Here is a 20,781-nt window from a genome sequence, read left to right as displayed (position 1 = left end):
TCCAGTGACAGAAGAATTTTAGGTAGAAGGGCAGTTTGCCAGCGATGTGTTAGAAAGTAGCGAGTGTGAAGTACTGGCACATTGGAGTGTTAAGAATTAAAACGTACTGATGTTGTGCTTGTTCTTCCAACAATTACAAAAGAAGGTTTGGGGATTTTACATAATGCAGAGTTGAAGACTAATAAAGTTGCTATATAAAGCTTAAGATGACACAGAGGCAGTTCTTAATCTAAAATACTTTTAAACGTATTGCTAAGGACCTTTGATTTGTAGCTTTCAAAAAGAACTTCCAAACAGGCTTCTCAAGCCTCAGATACACATTATCAATTCACCACTAGATCCTGCCTGCTTGTCTGCAGTTTTGAATAAAGTCAAGTCAAAGTACTTGCTGCACAACCACAGAAACGTGTCAATACATACACATTGTAAGCATTAAGCCATTTTGGGGGGTATTCCTGGCTTGAGACTACAGCATTCATTAAGTGTTTACAGTGTGAAATTAAGGGCAACAACTTCTTATTCACCTTCTGGTATTTCTGGTTCTATAATATTTTCCATTTAAATCAGTTTTTATTATTCGTTGGCACTAAGCCCCCAACCCCACATCTATGCGCAAGACTTTCAAATGCATGCAGGCCTTTATTAATTTAAATCCCATTCACAAGTAATGCAGATGCCTAAGGACTTTTCCATACTGGTATATCCAGAGCAATATCATGTCCTGTACTGTGCAGGTGTAAGGCTCTTAGATCTCATCAACAAGATTACTGACTAATTCTAAGAGGTACTTAAGCAGATGCATATCTATTCGCCTTGAATGGGGCTAGTCAAGCGATTATAGTTCCACTCATGCGTGCTGGAGATGGCTTTGCTGCACTTGCCAAGATTACACCCCGATCTACAGCACAGTTGGAAAGCAAATGCATTTCCCCAAATACCAAGTCTGTGCATAAAGACATCCTGTTTCTTGCGAGTAAAACAACTCTATCTTCTTCTGCTCTAAGTGGCAGAAGAAAAGGGGAACAACACTCAATTTAGTTTTGCAAACCGCCCCCCCACATACACACTCTTGCTTTTCCAGTCTTTTCCTGTTCCCCATTGGGAACATACCACTGACAACTATTTCAGTCCTTGGCACCAGAAAAACAGTCGCCTTGGAAAAAAAGGGATCTTTCCTCTTGCCTCTGCCAGCTCATTACGAAGCATGTCCTTGCTGTACATCTATGACATCTCACTCCAGCCACTGGCTCTTTTGAGCCCTTAACCACAGGCTGAACTCAAATGGAAACATCCTTATTAGTCCACTGGACTTCAATTTTTTAAGGGCCCAGATGAAAACCAACTGGATCACAGCTAAAATGCCTTTCGTTTGATACACGTGATAAAGCTACCACCATATATTTAAATTTGAGTAAGGTCTCACAGTCTTAAGATCCCTTTCCATTAACCATCACCCATAGTTTTCACAATGAACTATTGGCGTGTTCCTTCTTGTACAAAAATTTCCCCGCCCTTCCCTATTCCCACCTGTCAGTACGCACTTACACAAGTGTGCTGACCCAGACTTCAGGAAAGGCATTGCAACAACTCTTCCATTCTTAGCCCGCACTAACGATGTTTTAAGTTTTATAGTAAGCAATCCCAAAGCAGCATTAAATAGTAAATAAAAAGTAGTAGTCAGACAGGCTTGAGAGAAAGTAATCTTCCTAATTCCCCCGACATCATCTGACCCAGAATCCTGTGCTTTGATTGAAAGGTTAGAGGAAATACTAACTGATTAGAAACTGATGAAGCGGAAGAGAGAGGCTTTTCATGCATCTTTAGCTTCCACTCTGCACTTCACTGTCATAGAGTTTGTTGGTTTCATTTACTTTCTGTGGCTACACTTCAGAGCTATTAATCTGTCTTTTTAGTCCGTGAGCAACTCTATCAAAGGTTTCAGGCACAGGGAAATTGGCTATTTTCACTGCCCTCCTTTGCTTTCCAGCGGTCCAATTTCTGGAAATTATAAGTACCCAGCATCAGGAAGCAAATGACAACAACAAAAAAAAGCCCAGACTCCTCTAAGCAGTTTGGGTGGCCAAGGACACCACAGTTATTTTTGAAAGTCTTTGTTTCAGACAACTTCCAGCTATGGCTTGGTTTACATTGTGCTGAAGTCTCTTATGCCCGACTGGAATTCACATGCAACTGATACCAGTAATTTACAATAGCTCTTTGACATAGTTTGAGATGCAATGTCAGCCCCCTTAACTTTATGTATGAAGCGACAGTAGCAAGATGGCATCTAGACAAGAACCAGAGTAAGAAAACCATTTAAGCTGAATCTTGGCTCCAACAAAGTACAATTCTCATCAACTTCAACAGGGCCAAAATTTAACTGCAAGCCACTCGTGGAAGTGAGACGAGAGAGAGTATGTGGTAAAGGGAACGTAGGAGGAGTGGAATGTAGGGGGGGGGGGGGGGAAGGAAGCATCCATTCCAGGATCTCCTAAGGACTGCATTGATCAGAGGATGCTAGAGCTATTGAAAAGCTACACAAAACCTACTAAACCTAGTTTGGGTTGGGTTTTTTTGTTTGTTTGTTTTTACGGAGTCCTTACAATTCAGTGGTAAATAGGGTAAAAGAAAATCCTGGACATCAAAAAAAATGTTCATCACTTTATATGATGACAATTGTTTAGTTGTAATGATTTTCTTAACTAGTTCTTCAAGACTATGGGAAAGCTGCCTGTAAGTCAAGTGATGCAGTAGAAAGGAAAAGCTTTGTGTAGTACAGTGACTGAAGTGGCCTACAGTTGGATATGTGACAGCAAAGCTAGAGGAGGAATGCAAATCAGGAACATATGTAAGAACATGTCTGCACTTGGTCAAATCCACTGCTGAGAAATGAGGCAATTTTGTCTGAAGACAATTGTACTTCCAGAACGTGAAAGCCAAGAAAGGGTTCATTGTGTAGCTTTGGAAATGCAGTTGTTTCATGAAAAAAGATGAGCTCTAATAATAGTAAAAGTGGCAAAGACCCAGTCTGAAAAAAACCTCTCAGATCCTACTGTAAACAAGACCTTCACTTTGAATTCAGGGATCTTCCATTTTTAATACAACTCTGCTGCAGTAGCAATCTATTTTCTGCTCCCCCATAAAACGCTCTACAAGAGCCAAGAAGTCTCTCAGCCACTGCTTGAATGTGGCCGGTTGTAACAAACCGTGGCCATCACTGACAAGTTACATGAATCGTTTGCAATGGACAGCTTCTCTTCTAGAACTAATAGGATATCCCATATATATTTAAAAAATAAATAAATAAAAAAGCAGATCTGTGCAGAAAGTTTCCCAGACTCAAAGGCCACTCCCAAGCAGTGTACTCGTTACAAATTAAAAACATAAAGCCACAGCACTGTACACATTTCTACAAGGCCTTTCTTTCATGAAGTCCATTTCATTACTGTGCAGCTGTCACCTGGCATTCCAAAGTGGACTATAAGAAGCTGTTATAAGATTTGTGTAAGATGGGCCATAGTGCTGCTGCTTCCTTGTTCAAGGACAATGCTTGTTGTGTCAACAAAAGGTTTATGAGTTCAGATTCATAGTTTCTCCTGTGGCTTTTACCACACACTTTTAAAGCCTTAGACTGAAAATAGAGCTAATTTTGCCCACCTACTTCAGTAACAGCAGAACAGCTCATGTGCCAAGAGCCTTTATACAGCTTCCTCCAGTCATCAGGAAAAAGCTTAGCACAAAGTTTCTGAAACCAACCAAAGACATTCCAGGCCAAAGATTCCCACCCTTGATTTCCAGTCAGCTCTACCAGGTGGTGTCTGGTAAATATTTTTCAGGCCCTGAATGTAAGTCCCTAGACATCCAACTCCCAAGGAAGAGCTTGTAGTCACTCCTGTTTCTCATCTCCAGTCATTAGATGGGTATCTACACCAAGTCTTATGGAGATTTTTTTTTTTTTTTAAGCCACATGTTCAGTTTGAGTAGTACTTAGTTTATAGAGAGGTCCCAAGTCAACAAGATTTAGGCTTCTGAATATCACTCTTAATAAAATAAAATAAACAAAAAATCCAAACAAAAAACCTGAAGAACCCCCTTGGCTTTTATTCTCCCTAAGGAGAAAGAGGGAATTAACAGCATCTATTTTTAGGCATCGAACTGTTGGTGCCTAGGTGAGCAAGCTACTCACCCTCTACAAGCAATGTGAGGGAGACAGGCTGCTGCAGAGCCTGGAGTAGTTGCTCCGAATTGTCTGGGGGAGAGCTTTTCCCCCTCCTTATGCCCCACTCACAGTGGGCTAGTTAGACTGCCAAAGGCCTTTCAATGGACAGGAAATCAAGGTAAGTAATAAACAAAAGGAATGAATACTTACTAGTAGAGTTATCATTGTAATCCCATGCCTCAACAAGCAGTGTGTAGGATCTCTGCAAAAGAGAAATAAGAGTTAGTTTCAAAGTCACACATGATTGTTAGGGAAAAAAAATTAATTGAAAAAAAAATATAATCCTAGTCTCTGCCCTAAAACAGAATACTTGAAAACATAAATAGGTAATAGATTATACTTGAGACAAACATGATCTTCTTGAAACCCCATAAGCTACCTTATCCAGTCTGACTTAGAAGACCTTTCACCTTGGATAGCTCATGTTTGTCATCATTAATGAATCTTATGTACTTAACCAGGAAGTACAGCCTTTGACACTATGCTGTAGCCACAATAAAGCACATGCTAAAGAATTGCACATGGAAGACAGAAAACACCAGGCTGGCATAGCAGCATCAAAAAACAAAAAACCCAGCCCAACACCCCCACCCTCAAAAACTGCTTCAAAAGAATTTTAGTTACAGAAAAGTAGTCTTGATGTCCCTTCCCCCAATCATCCTGAAAGCAAGAAGTGTTGCTAAGATTACTGTGCTCTGCCTTGACAGCGCAATCTCTAGGGACTTTGCTTTTCAGCACCCCCTTTGAAAGCTTTGTCTGCATGAGGGCCATCGCAGCTCCCACAAGTATCAGGTAACCAAGAACTGATGGATATGGGAAGGGGGTGGGGTGAGAGAGAAGCATTGTAAAACAAAGGCAAAGATCAGACTATTTGGAAGAGCAGGGAAAGGGAAGGCACACTATCCACCCCGTGTCACATTTACAGACGCACTAATCTGCCAATGAGCTCGCTAGCACTCCAGTAATAATAATCATAAGCATAAACTAACTGAAGTGACTCCATGGGTTGGAAAGATGCCAGCTATTACATCTAAGCCACCTTTATCTCCAATTCTAACTTGAGAACAAGAGCCATTAAAACATCTTCTCCTCCCTCAGCTTTACTCTGAGATATTATTATCCAGGCTATATCTTTCAAAACTGCCGTTTAGCTAGCCATATCCAAACTTACAGAATGATTCAAAAATAAAACACCCCCCACTCCAAAAAACAAACTGAGGTAAAATAAGAAAAAAATATGACTTGAAATGTAAAAAAGTATAATAATAACTATCAATGAGGCAATAAGTGTAATCGCTTTCTGCTGAGCGGAACAATAATAGAATAAATAAAAACTCTCCATAAAGGGTTTTGATGATTTGCCATAGAAGCTGTGTATGATAAGGTTTATTTCTTCTTAATTGTATATGCGCTCAGTCACAGTCTGCTCATTTGTGGTCTGCAATGCTTAACACCTTTTCTGTAATAGAAACCAAAATACAATTCTGAGAGTAAGCTGCTACAAGGTGCAAGTGTAAGGCAGACCTCAAATTCCTTAAGAAGAGCCGGGGGTGGGGGGAAAGAAGAAAAAAGTTAAAGCAGACTGCTTTCTCACGACTGGACACAGCATGCAGCCTCTGAATGAAAACCTAGTTTGTGATGGACACCGACTTGGAATATAGCCTAAATATGTTTCATATTCAAAGCAGACTAGGATTCCATTTCGTTCACTGATAACTGTGGGAAAATGCTTCCAAAAGTAAGCAAAGCTGGGCAAGCTCAGACATGTGCCCAAACGTCTATGCAGAAGCTCCATTGGCCCAAACCACTTCTGGTTAATATTTTATGAAAGTTACATGTTATTTGTTACTATTCTAGACCAAGTTGTCAACTTGAAAGAAACTCTGAAAATAAAACAAAACACAATGTGATCATTTAACACTGTAAGGACTTCTTAAATCTGCTTTAAACACAAGTCAGAGGTTAAAAAAACAAAACAAAACAAAACCAGAATAGAGCTCCTGAGCCATATTACAGATATAGATTGCACTATCTTGGGTGCTTCCTCATCGGTTTAATTACCAACATTGAGAAGCACAAGCACAACATGTTACTGCAAGCTTGAAAAAAAATATTATGATATAAAGAATGAATTATGGCAACTAGCAGTACTTCCAATAAAGTTAAGGATGTTTTCCTTTCGGCCTTGCATAATTGTTTTGGAAGATATTTTGTCTAAACTCATAGCAACAGTTCCCGGTTGGTTCTCAGGACTGTTTACCAACACACCTAGCCCTTAAGGAAAGGAAAGGCTGAATCCTAGCTTTAAGTGCTACTGTTGCTAGATACTTGTGTGACCACTTTCCAACACCACACAGCAGTTTGTTTAAAGAGAGGAGATGCTTCTGCTTAACTGGATGGAAACAAAATGCAGGGGAAGAAGACCTACCCTAGCAATTCCCTTGTTCCTATGTGCCCCCTCTCACCTCATCTGAATATTTTAAATGAAGAATCCCCATCCTGAAAAGGGACGACACAAAGAATGGCAGTTTAATCTTTTGGCTCTGTCCCTCTCAGCACGGGGCAAAGAAAGGACAAGACTTTGTGTTCAAGATGGGACACTTCTAAACAAAAGGCACACAGACACCCGCAGCCCCACAGTAACAGCAGCAAGCCCCCCTCGACAATCCAACTATTGCATACCTCTAGCCAATTCCACAGCCCCTGCCCCCCCAAAGAAAAATTCTGTGCAAAGACTGCACTGTTGAGATTTTTTTTTTTTTAAAGTGCATATCATCCCCACTCTATAGATCAACAATTCAGATATCTCAGGAACGACTACTTACAGCGTGGAGGTTTAAGTTTTCCCATGCCCATAGATGACCTCTGCCCATCTTTGAATAAATATATATATCCAGACACAAGAATTCCACATCATGCACCTTATTCCATCAAAGCAATGACCTAGGCAACAAGGCAGCAGCGAACTTTCCAGAGTCGCACCCAATTAGCCACTGTAAACCTGAGCTTGACCAGAAGGCAGGGATTCTGGCTCGAGAGGAAAGGCAGCTTGAAAGGAACAGCAAGCCAGCACAGTTTGCAGAACGTCTACAGTCTAATCAGCCCAGAGGACTAAAAGGCAGCATGGTCAAATTTAAGCAAACTTCCTATGAGTTAAGCTATGTGAGAATAGAAATGGTTAAGTTCACACTCCAAAAAACAAAGCAAGCACCAATGTGCAAGGGCTATTTTCCTCAGTGACAAAGCACCAGGGTTTAGTCTTGATGCATTGATAATACAACTCAAGTAAGACTTTGAAGACCCTGAAACCCACCAGAAACTGTCCCTTTTAAGGGTCTGAAAGGGCAATGCAACTTATTTTCTGGTTATTTAAATGAAATACTAGCAGCTCCATGTAAGCAGAAGGTGTTTAAAGCTGTCAGCTTGATTACCTTCTTCCCTCCCTTCATCCAGACATCCACCCAAAAGAGGTGGGTTTGTACTTTGGCTTCTAAAGGCATTCTACAAGTCACTGGGACAGAGCAAGATTAAAACTTCAGGCTCATTAGTGAAAGGACTGCCTCCTTTTTGAAAAGGGTTGCAACTAGCCAAACTTCTTTCCCTCCTATCCTTGTGGTTAAGCCATGCAAGAGCTTTGCTGAGCATGTGAAACCATGACTAGACAAATGCAGTGGGAAGTTTGCATTCTGAATGCTGCGCCTGCTCCTCCTCTGCCAAACAAGGAGAGCAGGTTAAACCCAGCAATGTTCTCCTCACGCTCTGCCAGTCACGCACAGCTGTGAAGACCAGTTTGAGAACAGTGCTCGCATCCTGCCTGCATCCTAGGGAAGAAGGCTAGGAGACTGGCACACTGCCACAGCAAATTGCTAAGAGCTCCAGTAATCCCTCCTCCCTTCAGCTGGAAGGGGGTGAGATAGGGAAGAGGAAAACTGAGTATTTCAAAGCGGCAAGGACCAGGGAGGAGGGCATGTCCAAGCAGAGTTAAGGCTAGTCACAAAACCACTTCCTCTAAACGTCAGCAGGACTCTCACTTGGGTACCTCGTTGCCACATGACAAGTCACGATGACGCTATACGGATGCACCGCAACATCGTGCCATGGTCAACCAGTCAACTTTGACAACAGACTATTCCTTCAAAGGAATCGAAGACAACCAGTTCCTCATCCAGAGGAGATACGGATGTACGTGGGAAAAGAAGGGAAACTATCTCACCCTCTTAACCCTTTGCTGAATGCAACATCATCAGGAAGCTCTCCTTTGGGCTAGCCTACATAAAGCTAATGCAACACTCCATAAAGCTGTTGTTTATACACACAGGGTTGAGAGAGCAGAGTCTGAGCTCTAACAATCTCATGCCTGAGTCCATGGCAAAGAGGAGCTAGGCTGAATCTCAAACAGGCAGCCCAGCCAAGAGCCTCATCAGAATATGCCCACATGAAAACAGAGCACACTGTTCCTTTAGTCTTCATTTTGAGTAGTTTCTTCATTGCTGTTAGTGCCGGTAAACACTTCATTGCCACATAAAGGAGAAGACATGAAAACAAATTTAACTATATTAGCAGCTTGCAGGAGAAACTTCCCCCCCATTCTGCCTTGGCAGAAGCCAAGCCAGTAACAGAAGTCAAGACCTTCTCTGCGATGCAACTGCCACCCTCCTGCCAAATGATGAAGGACACAAAAGTACCGCTATCCAAACTATGCATACGCTTAAGCATCCAGTAAACCAGGCTGATCTCTGATCTGGCAAGCCTGCTGGAATAATGAGTATCCTGTGAATACATAATGTGCTGAAGTTGCCATTGTGTGAAGTAAGTCCATGGTTTGTCTGGGAGCCGAGCAATGCTGAGTCTACTGCTGCTTCCTGTTGCTTGTCCTGTATTAGCATTATTTTTGGATAGGCCCCATTATGTTCTGTAATCCTCACTGCAGTCAGTACGGCCACACTATTGTTCTTGGTTAATATTAGCAGTCAATGCCTCTGTCTGGGTGGCCGGACTGCAATGTATTCCAATCATAAAACTAGCATGCGTTAACTGAGCAACGTACTGGGATAGAACGGGGAGACTTGGGGTTCTCCCTCCTCCCCTCCTTGAAAAAAAAAAAAAAAGAAAGAAAAAAGAAAAGAAGAGAAAACAGTATAGCATCTCATTTTTTCTTTCTTTTGAAACTAATGATTTTAAGCAATCTCAGCTACCAGGGTGCATCGTACGACAACAGCATTTTAATCAGCACCTTATCTCATTATGGAGTTATTTTCTCACGGAGCCCCACTTGTCAAAGACTAGCAGGTAGGCCAAGATGTCAATGGTTGCTTTCAACCTTCCCCCAACAAGCAGATTACCTGCTCTTATCAGTCCCCCTACCTGTTTAAAGCATCCCACTGATAATTAAATGCACCAGTTACAAAAGGGTGGCAAGGTTAATAGACAGAATACCTAGTAGCCAGCCAAGCAAAACAGTCAGGTTCACACAGAGCAAGCCTGAACAAGAAGCCTTTCTACTTATTTACCTAAGTGCATAAGAACTGGGTTGAGCTGGTAAAGGACTCTGGATGTTTGACTATTTACAAACCACTTTAACCACTTCTATCCACATTTTACAGTTTCTTCTGAATACTACAAGAATAATGAGCATAATTTATACTACAGAATAGTGACCACAGAACCATGAGCTCCACAGACTAACAAGAAATGAACATAACAGCTTCTAGTTTTGACATCTTTCCCCATGTTAAGGCATATGGGTTACCAGCTAAAATTATTAGAACTGTGTCAGTTAACATAAAACTTCTATTCACCAGCAGAAATGCAAAGTCAAGTTTAGCTTGAATTTTCAAAACCAATCCTGTCATTAGTATTACCTAGACAGAAATACTTTTAAGAACTGTAGCTTAAGGTTTTTGCATGTACCACAGGGCATCACACTTAAGAACTGAAGTTGGAATAAGTGCCATGTATGACAGTGCAAGCCTCTTGTATAGCACATCATCTCAATTAGCTAAGGCCCAACTTTATTAGCTTCAGAACCAGTTTACTTCTATTCCAGCCTTCAGTCCACAATGAAGCGCTAAGTGTCCTTGAGTTAACTAGAATTTTAAGCATAAAGTACCAATTTTATGCAATTCATTTACAGACATGCAGACTTCCAGCTGCATAAATAAGCTGACAGTGCTGGATCTATGTAGTCTGAGAACGTTTAGGAATAGGCTTCAATGCCAGGCCCAATCCAGCTGCCACTGAAGTTAAACTGGAGCAGGCCTTTATTACAACAAAAATTCCGGGAGCAGGCAGGCTGAGGATTTATTTTTAGACATATTATGGTAATATAGTCAAGTAGATTTACCAGGAAGATGAAGTTCTGAACTGACTGGAACATAAATAACTCTTAACAACATGCAAGAAGTCCAAAACCTCTGAATGGATGCATCGCTTCTCTGCAGTCCTGGGAAAAAAACAGCCTTGTGGATGCTAATTATGCTTCAGATGTCACTTAATACTCTCAGCTCCTTTTTGGATAGTAATCCTAGGCAAAACATTGCCCTTTGAGTGCTGAAGATTTATTCTTAAATTATTAGTCAACCATAAATGACACAGCATGGATTTGATTAATATCCATTTTGTTATTATAAAAATTTCTTCTGATCTGCCCATGTTCCAAGATGACTATGCAGGCACTCTAAGAAAAGATTGAACAATATCTAGCATTTGCTTCTACAACTTTTTGAAAAGTTAACTGGAGGGAAAAATAAAAAACAAACTAGTTTTACAACAGTGACATACTTTTTTTTTTTTTAAATAAAAATAGCAGTTGAATGAAGTGATATTTTTCTGTCAGATTCAAAAGGCTGTTACTTTAATATCAGCTGTAGATTAGTATTTTGGAAACCTCTTGTGTCAGGACAGGGAAAAAGTTCATGAAGCTTAAAAAACACTAAAGCTGTTTCATTATCTCTTTCTAGCCAGAAAAAACAACGCCAACCCAGAAAACATATTTTATGTCTTCAGGAACCAGTAGCAGTAAGATTTTTCATTAAAAAGAGGAAAGGTTGACTATTTCATTATTTTTTTTTTTTAGAGTAAGGCTGAAATAAGATGTTCCAAACTCTCTTTAATTGTATTTTATGCTAAAGAGATTTAGATGCTGAAGGGGTTTTTTCCACCTCACTAGTTTCCCGGTGTGTTGGTGCAATTGGCTCCAATATTAGATAATTACAAGGATCATAATTTCAGGATAAACAAGTTGTTTGAAATTGGAGCTATGCATACCAAAGGAATTGCCAAGTTTGACCTCCTTTTTACTCACAGTCTCGCCAAACCCCCAAAAGATCTTTCTTTACATAAAAGCAAAGTTTAGTGCTAAGCTTTGCTTAGTTAATTCATGCACAGATCCCTTAAGGTCTAGCACACATCACATTTTGGATTCTTTAAGAAAGGCAATAGATTTGATTTACATCAGAGAAGAGCATGTGTCTACCATGAAACAAAACTTGTTGAAACAGACTTTGACAAGTGGAACATGGAAATTCTTTTGTACCATACTTTTCTAAATGGCTTCATAAGCCAAGTTTGCCTGTCAACAAAGTCCCTGAAGTCTCAAAATGAATGCAAGAAGCAAGCCTACGTGGGGGGGGAGGTTTGGGTTTTTTTTTGTTGTTGGGTTTTTTTTTTTAATCATCATCACTATTGTTTCAATTTACTGAAGAACTGCTAGCTACTGCAGGGGCAGCTTTCTGATGCACTCTAGTTCTTTATGCTGGTCTGTGGCCCTGTTTCCTAGCAACTTACTCAAGCCTCCCATCATTTAAATTAATTTATAGCCCACCATCTCCCCACCCATTACTCACAGGGGTATGTATCAAAACTGACAAGAGCAAACCACATAAGTTATTAATAAGACTCTGACACTTCAAATCTACATTACAACTACAAGCCAAATCTAACAATCCATTTAAAGCACACCATTCTCTTTTTCTTCCTCTCTTGTGTGATGAATAAAGACCTCTAATTCAATATAACTATCTTTCACAAATGGCATAAGGGGGCACCTTGACATGGGAAGAGATTTATTTAAGTAGTCAAGGCAACAAGACTTCCTAATCTTACTCACTTGAGCTGGAACATCCAAGAAAAGCCTCCCTCAGACAGTAGAACACAAACAATAGAAATTCATCCTCATCTCTGAACATGTAAGTGCAATATGATTAACATTTCAGTCTAGCTCCTATTACCCTTGCTGTAATTTTCATTTGGCTGTATTCAAAGACAACTCTCGAGATTAGCCACATTGATAAATGCAACGCTAGTCTCAAGCTTTTACTAAAGTCAACAGTATTCACCCGTCTAAAGAAATTCTTTTAAGATCTGAAATTGCAGCATCAGATTTGAGTTGACTAATTAAGTTTACCACTTTATCTGTAGAGATTTTGAAATGCCTAGAGTGATTTGTATACACAATTTTAGTACAAATAAGAGCTTTGCCACATTAGATATTCTTTTGTTCAAATGCTATTTGAAAGTCACAATGGCTAGCATAAAAGCTGGGTCCTATGGAAGTTAAAGCTGGGAGGCAGGCTTGATAATTGCAAACAGACTATCATCACAATCTCAAAAAGTGCATTTCTGCATGGGAATATGCAAGAGTTTATTCCAAAAGATTCCAGTCTTGGAAACCAGAGTGTCTGAAGTTGTTGAGTTTTACATATTTGAAAGGCTGCACTGGAGTTTTGCTGCTGCAGGATTCCAGTGCTCAATTAGATTCAGCAGGACAATAGAAGCATTTCTTTTAACTAAGATGCAGGCAAGCTTAAGAAACTTCTCCCAGGGTCCCCACACCCCCCCAAACCCACCTTCTATGTACAGATTTCCCTTCCCAATCCTATGAAGGGAGGGGATGTTAGAAGGAACATGTTCAATATTCACATCATTTTTATATACATACACATATCTTCAGATTCAAGGCACTCGAGTTACTGGGAGCAGGCTAGGGGGCTAGATGAGCCTGACTTTTCTGAAAAAAAGTCAAAATCTGCAACACAAGCACGGCAGCCATTGGCAGAGCTTCAAATACCTCAGATTTTTACAAAGCCCTTTATCCCTTTGATGGCATATTTGATAACAGTTTTATCTCATTTCATGATAAAAAAAAGAGAAAGAAAAGAGAAAGAAAGGAAGGACTTGTTCTTCCAACAGAGAATACTTTTGTTAACTCTGCTATTGTAGTTTGTAATACTATCTCCTTAAAAACGCAGACTTGATTTCACCCTTATGTGTCTCCAGCCCTCAATACTCCAGAAGTCACAACTGACAGAAGAAGGCAGGTAGGAGGCAGCACAGGACATTTCAAGAACACATGGCTGCCTGCAGCACTTGGCTGTAGGACTACAGAGCGGGTGCCTACACTACAACTGGAGCAGAAATGCTTCTGGGGGTGGGCCTTCACCCCAGAAAAGGTCCAGGCCCTCCCAGCAACCAGTCCTTATCTGACTAGGAAGGGCCAAGCTTTGGAGGGAACAAAAGTCTACTCATGCTTCCACCTCACCAGCAGTGATAGTGACAGAGGATAGGATACAAGATTCACCCCTCCCCAGCGCGCATGTGAGAGCCCTCCTTCCCCTTGCAAAAATGACCTTAGGCATCTAGGTTAGGATGACTGGATTTTCAAAACTGCTGAGCACCAACATATCCCAAGGCAGTCGGTGGGAAATTGTCTGCTCAGCACCTTTGGAGAAGGGCAGGGGGAAAAAACAGTTTTGTTTCCTAGGTGATATCCAAATACAAGTTTTAGGAGCATAAATTTGGGAGTTTTCAGCTTTCATATCATAGCATCCCAGAGAGCCACCACAAAAGATAAAGCGTTATGTATGCATAAGAGCCCCCCACACCAGTCATCCTCAGTTTTCACTTGCCCACAGGCAGCACTGCTGGGCACAAAACAATGCATCTCCTGGCATCCCAGGCCACAGCAGTCTTCTACATCCAGAAACCCTATGGCCCTCGAGCCCACATCTGTGGGACTGTCCTGGGTGGTGGCCATTTTGGCAAGATGGTCCTCAGTTTCTGTGCAGCGAGTAGAGGACTCCTCTGCAGAGGTGACCATATCAGAGCTTCAACCCTCTTGAGCACCCCAGAAGATAAAAACAGCACTGAAGTCTAAGCGAGTGTTTTTCACATGACCAAAAACAAAGCAGGCTTCAGCTAACGAAGGGGTCACCCATCCTTTATCTCACCACTCTACAAGACTGACCGGTATTTGCTAGAGTGGGCAACACTGGGAAAGTGCCTGGCAAAGAGCCCCACCTCCTTCAGCCATCAGCTTTTGCACAGAACTAGTGGGAAGCCAGAATCTATGGGACCGCAGAGGCAAGTAGCCAGGAAAAGATCTGTTGTGGGGAGGAGTAGGTGAAATGGACCAAAAGCTAAGGCCAGGCTTTCCTCCGTCTTTACCTTCTAGACTCTGCAAGTACCTCAAAACATAGCAAGTTTCCCAGGAAAGCTGGCATCTACTTCACCAAGAGCAGCAACAGCAGCTCCCATCAACACCAAGCAGCGCAGCGAGATTTCCCCTTGGGAGAAGCAGGAAGCCTTCCCAAACACGCTCCAGGGAAGGAGGCCAGCTATGACACACACTTTTCACACGGGATTCCTCTACAGCCCCTAACCCACTGCTCTTTTGGCTTAAGCCCAAGACTTCACTGGTTAGGAAGAAGGAAAAAAAAAAAGTTTAAAAAAAAATAAATGAACTTCTGACCTTCTAAGTCTCAAGAGACTTATTCATGCTGTAAAGTGCAGAGATACTGGGTTTGCTTCCCTGACCCATTTAGATCCCCCTCACTGCACATCTGACTTTCAAATTTAACAGGCTGTGCATTGTGAGCCCCAGGGAACAAAAACAAAAACACCACCACATTTTACTCATTTCTGCACTGTGGATTCCCGATGCTCTTGCCAAGATGCCTGCTCCCTCCCCAATCCTTGTTCCTTCTCCCCCTGTGCAAGAAGTTAGAGCTCAGCTTGCTATGGCCATCTCAAACAGCACTGTCCAACAGAAGCAAAGCCAGAGCAGGCCACGCAACTCACCGGCCAGGCGAAGCTGAAAGGGATAACAATCCGGTTCTTTTCATTATTCCGGTTGTACTTCAAATTGAAGGTATTTCCTCCGATGACAGGAGTGGATTTGGATCCAAAGCTGCAAGGACCGCCAGCAGTGACCCGTGATTGATACTCCTTCAGGCAAACTTTAAAATAGGTATCACACTCGTCTCTGGTGCATTTTCTATCTCCTGGGTTTCGGGTGCCATCACAGCAATTTCCATTTTGCAGTTCACCATTCACGTTTTGCATGGATAAGATCTCCAACTCAAACTGTCCCGACGCTAAAGTCACCTGTTAATCCCAAGAAAGAACCGGAGGAGAAAAAAAAAAAAAAAAAGAAGAAAACCAAAACAAGAAAAGTTACCTCACTTTTTCCCCCTAAACATAATCTACAACAACTCTGCAGATAAGAGCAAGTAATTTTAAGCATATTTTCAAGAACCACACGCGTTACATTAAAAAAAAACACTCCAAAAAACACGCCAAGCTTTTCCCTATCAGATATCCATGAGAAAGGCTCATAAATCATCCCAACCAAATAATGCCTTTAATGCTAAAAAGGAACCTGAAGTGCCAACTCCAAAAAACACTGTGTGTATGGAAGGCTTCTAAATCGTTAGGAAATAAAACTAAATGAAACCAGAGTAGATACACAGAGGCAAACCCAACAAAACGATGCAGCTACACCACCCTGGAAATGCAACCCCTCTGCCTTCTCTGAGGTGCAGCTGAGACAGGGAAAATAACCTCTCGGCTCAAGGCTGCCCAGCTGAGATTCAGACCTCGCTCATTAGTCACTTCATGAGTGAAATTAGCCCTAGTTTGTTTGGGTTTTTTTTAAAAAAAAAAAAAGGAAAAAGAAGTAATTTCGGAAAAAAAGCGGTTTGCAGTAATTGCAATTTTATTCCCAGGGAATTAAGTCCTGCTGCAAGGAGGACTTTTGCGTTTGCGATCTCTGCAGAAAAGTTAGCAGCAGTAACTCCACTCTCGCTGGAGCAGCTTTGCAAAAGCGCGTTGTGCACCACTGAAAGTTCTGGTTTTTTAAAAGCCATCTACCGCAATCACTGCGGGAGCCGCGTTTCGCAGAAAAGCGGCAAAATTCCTACAATCCGCTCTGCGCGGCGGACTCGAGAGCCTAATTCAGGCTCGTTGAAGTTTTCCCCCCCCCTCTCCCTCCCTCCTCTCCCCTCCCGCGAGGGGCTGCAGCCCGGGAGGACGCGCAGCACCCAGGTACGTACCTTTGCCCGCAGCCCCAGCAGGGCCAGGAGGAGAACGAGGGAGCACGCCGCCGCGGCTGCCCGCCGGGGCGCACGCATGCCGCCGTCGCCGCCGCGCTGCCCGCCTGCAGGCCACCGCCACCGCCGCTCGCTCGCTCCGAGACGGGACGGGGAGGGCCAGGAGGGGAGGAGGAGGAGGAGGCGCCGCCGCTGCTGCCCGCCGCCGCCGCCGCCCCGCTCTAATATACCGCGCCGGCCGCGGCGCGCACCCGCGCCGAACAACGCCGCTTTTCAGGCGCTTTCAATAGCGCCCCGGTCTTCAATGCAAAGCAGCCCAGCCTCCTTTTATTCTCCTTATTCTCTCGCCTCCCTCTTTTCTTTCCCTCTTCTTTTCTCTCTCGCTCTCTTTTTTTTTTTTTTTTTATTATTGCGATTATTATCCCGATCCTTTTATTTCTTTCAGGTCGCCGGTCGCCGGCCACCGCGCGGTGGAGGCGCGGCGAGCCCCCCGCCCCCCCGAGACACACACACACACGCACACACACACACGCACATGCAGCACACACACCGCCCGGGAGCCGGCCGCCCGTCTGGGAACCCTGCCGCCGCTCGGGTTCATCTAGCCCACGGCGGCAGGCGGGGAGGCCGCTCGCCCGCGCATGCGTCTATCCATATGCATGAGGGGGGGAAGGAGGCGGGAGGGAAGGAGGGAGGGGAATGGCAGGAGTAGGGGAAGGCAGGTACCGGCAGGAGAGGAGGAGGCGGTAGGCGGCGGAGAAGACGAGGGTGCAGAGAGGAGGGTTAGCTGGCCGCGGGCGGGAGCGAGCCACGGACGGCGGCGGCTGCTGCTGCTCCTCCTGAGGGAGCTGGCAGGCTTCGGCCTCAGGCCGCCCCGAAGGTCGCAGCCCGCTGCACCGCCCCGTCCCGCCTCCCTCGGGAAGCCCCGCTCCGCAGGTGCTTCCCGGGCTACCTGGAGCAGCAACCTGTCGCGGCCTCGCTGAGGCGGCCCAGGACCAGCGGGCGGGCGCGCGCGTTCCCTCGGCGGCGCTCGCGGCTGAGGCAGCGCCGCGCGGAGGAGAAGGCTTTTCCCGCCCGCCGCTCGCTGAGGGAACTGTGCGGGTCCTCCCTACCCGAGAGCGGAGCGGGAGCCGCAGCCCTTTCCTCCTCACCTCCTCGGGGCTGGCTGAAGCAAAAATAAAGATTTTGGGGTCGCTTTTGCGGTGAAAACTTCCCCTGCCCTCGGCCGGTGGCAGCCTGCAGCCTTCCTGCCCCGCTTTACCTGAGGCGGTGCAGCCGTTACGGGGTGGGGGGGCGCGCGCGCTCGTGCGCTCGTGCCGCGACCGTTAAGGGGGCGGCGGGGCCGCTGAGGTGACGGTGCTCGTCGGGAGCGAGTCTTCGCTCCCTGAGGGGGAAGGACGGACGAACGGACGGGTCTCTGAGGTAGTGGCCGCTGCCCTGGCCAAAGGCTCTCCTGATGGAAGCGGAGGTGGCAGTCGCCTCTGTGGGACTCATCCCCTCAACATGAGGCCACACCGCCAAGGATCTCCCGCGATTCTGGAAGGAAAGTGCTGGATGCAGGATGCTTGTCTCAGCCACAGCTCCAGGCTGATTAATCCGGGGAAGACGGCACTGGCTGAGGTCAGAGGCTCGGTCAGGCTCGCCTACTCCTGGTGCTGGAGATGCCCGTCACAGCTGCCCAGCTTCCAAGTGAGTGCTGGGGTTTGTCAGCCACGTTCTTTCAGGGTCTGGAGGCACATAACCAGGTGGTTACCTGTGGGACTCATTGCCACAGGACACTCAGAAGCCCAACAGTTTGCACAGCAGCAAAAAGTGTTCAGACTAGGTCCCAGGGGAAGAGCCGCACATCAAAGGGCATTGAACAACAACAACAAAAACAAACAAACAAAACCCCACAACCAAAAACCACCCCAACTTTGTCCCTGGTCTGGGAAGTCCCTGAGCTGCTGATCTAGAAGTTCGGCGAGTGTGCTGGGAACTGTCACTGCATCACTGTCCCTTTCCTCCTGAGGCGCTGGAGACAGGAACCTGGCCTACATGACGTTTGGTCTGACCCAGAAGAGCTATTCTTATGTCCCTGTCCCCTATTCCGCCCTGAACTAACACAGTAGATGTGTGAATGTCTATTTCATATACCAGAATGGGTGATACAGAGGAAAAGATTTCTGACCTAATTTTATCTCCTTTGTTTTCATTTCCTATGGCAAAAGCGAAGTGCATGCTTGTTCTTGGCTGTGGTAAGGTCCATCCTGTTACGGAGTGTCTAAGGCTGTGAAGCCGGTGGTACTCGTGCCCTTAACGCTAGAACCATGCTCATACTTTCATCAGACTCCTGCAGATCACTTCCCATTTGTGAGTTCAAAACCTAGATTTCACACCAGCAATTTTGGCATGCCTGTGAGGTGTGTTGTTGCCGAATACTCCTTCCAGCCTCCTTCAGCTCAGAAGTTCTAACAGCATCAGTTGTTCCTTACTTGGAGCCATTAACTTTTCTTAGGCTGGTAAACCTTCATTGTGTTTTATCCACAAAGTGGGTGCAGTTTGGTGATACGAGAACCAGTGCCTCTCTTATTTTTTTCAGTGGGTGTTGGTTAGCTTCCACAGCCTGTTTAAATGTTACTCATTCGCAAGTGCCACACATGTGCTCCTCTGGGCCTTTAAATACCCTGATGCCTGCTGGTATGCTCCATACCTTTAGGGCAGGTCTGGAGTTGGCCTTTCTGCAAAAGGTTACTCCACCTGTTTGACTCCGGTGCTTAGGAAATCCAGAGTTCTGGTTCCCACAGTGCTTGTGACTCAGCAGCGTAGCTGCCCTTAAACAGAATTACTCGTCCAACAACTTAAAATGCTTTGCAAGCACTAATGAATTAAGCCTCCCAATGCCTTGAGATGTGAAGTATTACTGATAGGTAAACCTTGTGCAGAAGTGCACTGCAAACCTTCTCCCTCGCAGCCCTGAAAAATTTTGACCTCATGGAAGTCAGGAGCAAAATCCCCTTAATTTATCAAGGCCAGAATTTCACCCTTGAAGTCCAATCTCCGGCTTTTCTTTGCTGACCTCTCAAGGCCAGATCTTTAGCCACTGCACAGCAGCACTGAAAACCAATTGAGCACGGTGCATTACATAGCCTCAGGATCTTTTTAAAATGCCCATTTCACTACATACCCAGCGATGTACAAATTGCTGCATGTGCACAGGGGGCCTGAATTGTAGTTGCTTTGAGTAGCCTGAGACTGGCACATGTAAAATTCCTGCCAGAATGCTCTGTTTGTGTATGTCCATGTCTCACAAGGTACGGAGCCAACTTGTCTTCCTTTGAGGCCGGTGAAGAACTTTTCAATGTCTGGCACTCAGCTTTTTACATTGCGTAAAGTTACTTCCTGCTAATCTTCCTATTCTGACATAATTAGATTACATCCACATTAGAAGCCGTTATAAACATCTAGTGTGCCAAGGTCCAGCGTTACAGACAGTACTTCGCTTCGGACCTGAATCAGTTCCCTAATATAGAATTAGATCCAGCTTCATTGAAACCACTGGGAGAACGCCTAGGACTTTGGTGGAACAAGGATCACAGCCTTTAGAGGGAGCGCCTGGCTTATGAGGGTCAGGTGTCGTGAAGTCAATTCTTTGTGTTAGGAAAGTTGTAATTTCCTTTTAAAGCTCAGTGACTCATTGAATCATGGCTGTGAACAATCCCACAGGATTTCCTTAGATTTGTGATACCTGAAGGTAAGCTTGGAATGGTGGCCCTGGAAAAATTCTTTGTTCAGGGACCTGATCTATCTCATTTTCAAGTCAGTGACTAAACTATTACTACTGTAATGCAGATCGTGACGGCTGCATGATTGTGGGGGCCTGATGCTGCATCAGCCTTCGATAAACCAGTATAAAGGGCTACCAAGAAAGAATCGGTTGAAATGTGGAATCTGTAGTCATAAAGAATTTGTAAAGCTTGAGAGCCTCATTTCACAGCAAATGGAGAGGCTAGAGGATCCCTTTGTTTGTCCGTAGATTTTTATAAAAGTGGTTTTGCTTCTCGAAATTAGCCACCCTCTGAAATTCATTTGCTGTAGTTTTAGATATAATTCTGGACAAACTAAGTGAAAGAGTAAAAATTTCATCCACTTGGATAATCCTTTATCTAGGAGTTAAGCTTCCCTATTGCACGGAGGAGAACATATCACTACCGTCAATCACAGATGAGTGAGCTTTTAGATAAGGCCTTTCCTATA

The 20,781-nt window shown here is 44.2% G+C and overlaps 1 protein-coding gene across 1 annotated transcript in view; it reads right to left on the bottom strand.

Moving 5' to 3' along the window:
- JAG1 (jagged canonical Notch ligand 1) overlaps positions 1 to 17,184 on the bottom strand; it is a 37,079-nt gene extending 19,895 nt beyond the window's left edge. The window contains exons 1-3 of the mRNA XM_075749769.1: positions 16,549 to 17,184; positions 15,296 to 15,601; positions 4,370 to 4,421 (exon numbers count right to left, since the gene is read on the bottom strand). Coding sequence (XP_075605884.1) covers positions 4,370 to 4,421; positions 15,296 to 15,601; positions 16,549 to 16,626 — 436 coding nt within the window. The 5' untranslated portion in view covers positions 16,627 to 17,184. The remainder of the gene's footprint in view (positions 1 to 4,369; positions 4,422 to 15,295; positions 15,602 to 16,548) is intronic.
- Between the last annotated feature and the right edge of the window lie 3,597 nt (positions 17,185 to 20,781).

The sequence above is a fragment of the Balearica regulorum genome, chromosome 3 (genome assembly GCF_011004875.1).
Source record: "Balearica regulorum gibbericeps isolate bBalReg1 chromosome 3, bBalReg1.pri, whole genome shotgun sequence".
Classification (NCBI taxonomy): Eukaryota; Metazoa; Chordata; class Aves; order Gruiformes; family Gruidae; genus Balearica; species Balearica regulorum.
The sequence above is the reverse complement of the archived record's forward strand: the minus strand, read 5'-3'. Positions and strand labels throughout refer to the sequence as shown.